This window comes from Stegastes partitus, unplaced genomic scaffold, assembly GCF_000690725.1.
Source record: "Stegastes partitus isolate 25-593 unplaced genomic scaffold, Stegastes_partitus-1.0.2 Scaffold196, whole genome shotgun sequence".
In the NCBI taxonomy this organism is placed as follows: Eukaryota; Metazoa; Chordata; class Actinopteri; family Pomacentridae; genus Stegastes; species Stegastes partitus.
Genome location: NW_007577927.1, coordinates 236,400 through 240,073, shown reverse-complemented (window position 1 = coordinate 240,073; position 3,674 = coordinate 236,400). Strand labels below are relative to the sequence as shown.

The window sequence follows — 3,674 nt, the reverse complement described above, 5'->3', positions numbered from 1 at the left end:
TATTCTCCCAAATGGAGGGTGAAATATAAAACTTTAAATGCATTTAGGGGTTTAAACTGATGAGGAACGTGTTTATTTGGACTGACTTTACGAATGAAATTGATATATATAGGTGAAATTAAAATTTCTAGATTTTTAGATTAAGTTTTGTGACTATTTCACTAGTTGCTGTGAGACCGGGTTGGAAGGACATAAGCATGACATGCGAAAGCAACTGGAAGAAACAAAAATCAACCACAAAAAGATGTGAAGACAATAACAAAAATGTCTTTGAACGCAATAAAGTGTCGATAAAATATTTTTTAGTCGTTTTAAATGTAAATATTTTATCTGTTTTCTGTACAAAATGAAGGTTTTAGACAAAGAATATTATTTTTTTTATTTTATTATTATTACAGTTAAATAAAGAGGCTTCGATAAAAGACACATTAAATCTACATTAATTCAGTGTAAATGATGATTATTATTTGTCAGACCGAAGCCTCACTGGTCCACATTAACCAGGAGTGTGGCGCCCCCCTCAGGCCGAGCGATGGCGCTGCAGCAGGAAACTCACTTCAGATTATAGAGAAAACAGCAGTTTGAGTTTGAACCGGAGCCTCCAGCAGCTTCAGCAGGAAATAAACTGAACATATATGTTTTTCTATTTGTTCCCAAAAACGCAGCAGCTGGAAGAGACGTCGTCCTGGTTTAGGATTCAAGGATTCAAGGATTCAAGGAACTTTATTCGTCGCGCCGGCTCACATTCACGTGTTTGAAATCTGTACTCAGGTCCTGTTTTTTAAAGAAAAAGCCAAATAAATAATAAGTACAATAAAATAAGAGCAAAATAGACGTAAAATACAGAAACAGAGTGTGTAAGATATATATAACAGAGTAGAAAAGTTTTTAAAAAATGAAAGTTTTATCTCATTCTTGTCTCATAATTTAATATTTAATACATTTGTAAAGTTTAATAACTCAATAAAATGTAGAGAAACATGGAAGCAGATTTATTCTAATAAAGGAAAATAAATCAAATAAGACTGAACATGTTGAGATGCTAAATTTCTTTAATTTTAAAATTATTTTGGGAAATAAATCTGAATGAATGAATAATAATTTTGACACTTTATCTGTTAATACGCGTCAATAAAATGAAATAAAATACAGGAGCCCATTAATACCAGTAAAAGATAAATATTAGAAAAGTCAGTGACTAAAACATTTATTGCATAAATGATTTTATTTATTCATCTCAAACTTTTTATTTCCATGTTTTTGACTTGACAAGTTGGAAGTTTGTTCCATCGCGTCACAATTTTAAGTTTTTATTTCAATATTTATTTAAAATTTTTATGCTTTATCTCACAATTTTTCAGTTAAAAACATGAACTGAAGCGACTTTTCCAGCAGCTGGAGGCTCATTTGATAAACTACAGGCGTCGTTTTAATGATCTGGTCGGTGATTATGATGGAAGCTGCATTTTAACTTCACATCAGCATTAAACAGCAGAACTCTTCCTCATCGTGTGTTTCAGCTTCTTCCTGCATTAATGTGAATCTGATCAGATCAAAGCTGAAACTCTTTTATTTAACATCTGGTTCATTTTAATCCCAAATTAAACGAGCTGAAGAACAAAAAGTCGTTTCAAACTTCCCGCCTGCTTTCCTTCATTTGGAACATTGTTGTTGTTGTTGTTGTTGTTGTTGTTGTTGTATTTTCTTCCTCTGCAGTCGTTTAAAGGCGTCGAGGGACGAAGCGGCGCCACCTGCTGACAAACCAACGCACACACACGACAGTGACGGACAGAAACGGGCGTCTTTTGCAGTTTTTAGTCAAAATTTAGGTGAAGTTTTAGTCAAACTTGGATGAAAACTCACATTTTAACATCTTCAACTGTCCAGATTCGGTTTCACTTTAGAACCGAATCATCTTTAAGATCGAACGTCCTGATTCTCTAACTAATCTCTGGCTGAGCCGTTTGTGTCTCCTGCTCAGCTTGTCTGAGCAAAGATCAAACCTACGCCTTTAATCAGAGCCTCTGGTGGCAGATCTTTGCCTGATTCGGCTCCTAAAGCAGTCACATCTTCATCAAAACGCCTCGTTGCTGCTAAACCTGAGCAACAAAGAGCCTCCAGGAGCGTTTCTACTCATATTTATCACGTTAGAAGAAAAGATGAATGAGAGAAAATCCCTGAAAGCATCATGCAGCCATTCTTACGTCAGCAAGTTAGCAGTGGAATGCTAACGCTAGCAGGCTAGCACGGCTAACTAGCGTCCTCTGAGCAGAACACGAATAAAAACAGGAAGACGGGGAGTCTGTAGATCCAGAGAACACTTTATTCATCACTTCTTAAAAACATTTGGGGGTTTTTTGTGGGGCTCAGCTTCCCGTTCAAGCCTGAGAGCGTCCTGAGAACCGGACAAACGAAACGCCGCGGCCGCTAACCTCCGCTGACCCCGCCGACGCCGAGCCGCCAAACTTTATTTAAAACACAGTGACGGAGCGGAAGTCTCGGCTGACGTACAAAATAGTTTATAAATACAGCGTGTGAAAAGAAACGAGGACATATAAATACAGAGCGTCTGCGTTGAGGGAGAGGCCCGACGAGGAGGACGACGACGGCGGCGGTGCGTGGCGGCGTTTCTTTTTTTGTTTTTTTGCTATAAAGGTGTGAAGTCATGATCCCTGACCGTCTATGAAGCTCAGAAACAGAAGCTACGAGTCAAACTTAAAACAGGAAGCAGGTGGGAAGGAGGGAAGGAGGGAAGGAGGCTACAGAGGAGGAAGGAGTGAAGCAGGAAGTCTGGGCCTCACAGTCCAGCATCGTTGTAGGTGGGTCGCACCACCTTCAGGATGCTCTGAGCGTTCTCCTCCACCAGGGGGCGCCACTTCACCTCGCCGGTCAGCAGCAGGTCCTGGCCGTCCAGCGCGTCGATGAACTGCATCTGCACACGTTAAAACCACGTTACGGCGCCAATTAGCAGCTCGTTTCATCGTCAAACACACAGATCGGATTCGTTTTAGGACGTTTTCTGCAGAACTGTTCAGATTCATTCACTGCTGGAGGTTCAATATTTGGGAGAAATGTGCAAAATTAACTGTTTAAAATACAGTTTTGTGTCATTTTTGGTCCAGAACGCTGATAAACTGCATCTGCACGCGTTAAAACCACGTTACGGCTACGATTAGCAGCTCGTTTCATCGTCAAACACACAGTTTTTCTACATTTAAAGCTAAAACCTTAATAATTGTGAATAAATTCTTTTGCCAGATGCTCAGAAAAGAGGAAAAAAAAGACGGACCATAAGAAATGCAGTGAATAAAAAGTGCTTAAAAGTACGATACATCAATAAAATAACACGATGAAGCTGAAACACGATTTAAAGACAAAAGTAGAAAGTAATGCTGGAAATTATATCGAATTGTTGAGAAGCTTTCTGCTGCTCTCAAGTCAGAAAACACAAATTATTCAGATTAATTCGCTGTTGTAGATTTAATCCTCTGAACTCTGCAGCGTAAAGTCTCGACGTTAAATAAAACAAACAGACTTAAGAGCTGCTTCGTCAAGTCTGAACAAGTGAAGCTTCAGATTAATTTTTTAAATTCCCGTATTAGTATTTTTATTTATCACCCTAAACCTAACCCTGTGCATGTTAGCAGAGCTCCGGTACCGATAAAACACGTTTA

General features: G+C 38.8%; 1 protein-coding gene across 1 annotated transcript in view; it reads right to left on the bottom strand.

The window, feature by feature from the left end:
- Positions 1-2,300: 2,300 nt before the first annotated feature.
- The window catches only part of uqcc1 (ubiquinol-cytochrome c reductase complex assembly factor 1), a 20,218-nt gene continuing 18,844 nt past the window's right edge, over positions 2,301-3,674 (bottom strand). The window contains exon 9 of the mRNA XM_008280475.1: positions 2,301-2,932. Coding sequence (XP_008278697.1) covers positions 2,798-2,932 — 135 coding nt within the window. The 3' untranslated portion in view covers positions 2,301-2,797. The remainder of the gene's footprint in view (positions 2,933-3,674) is intronic.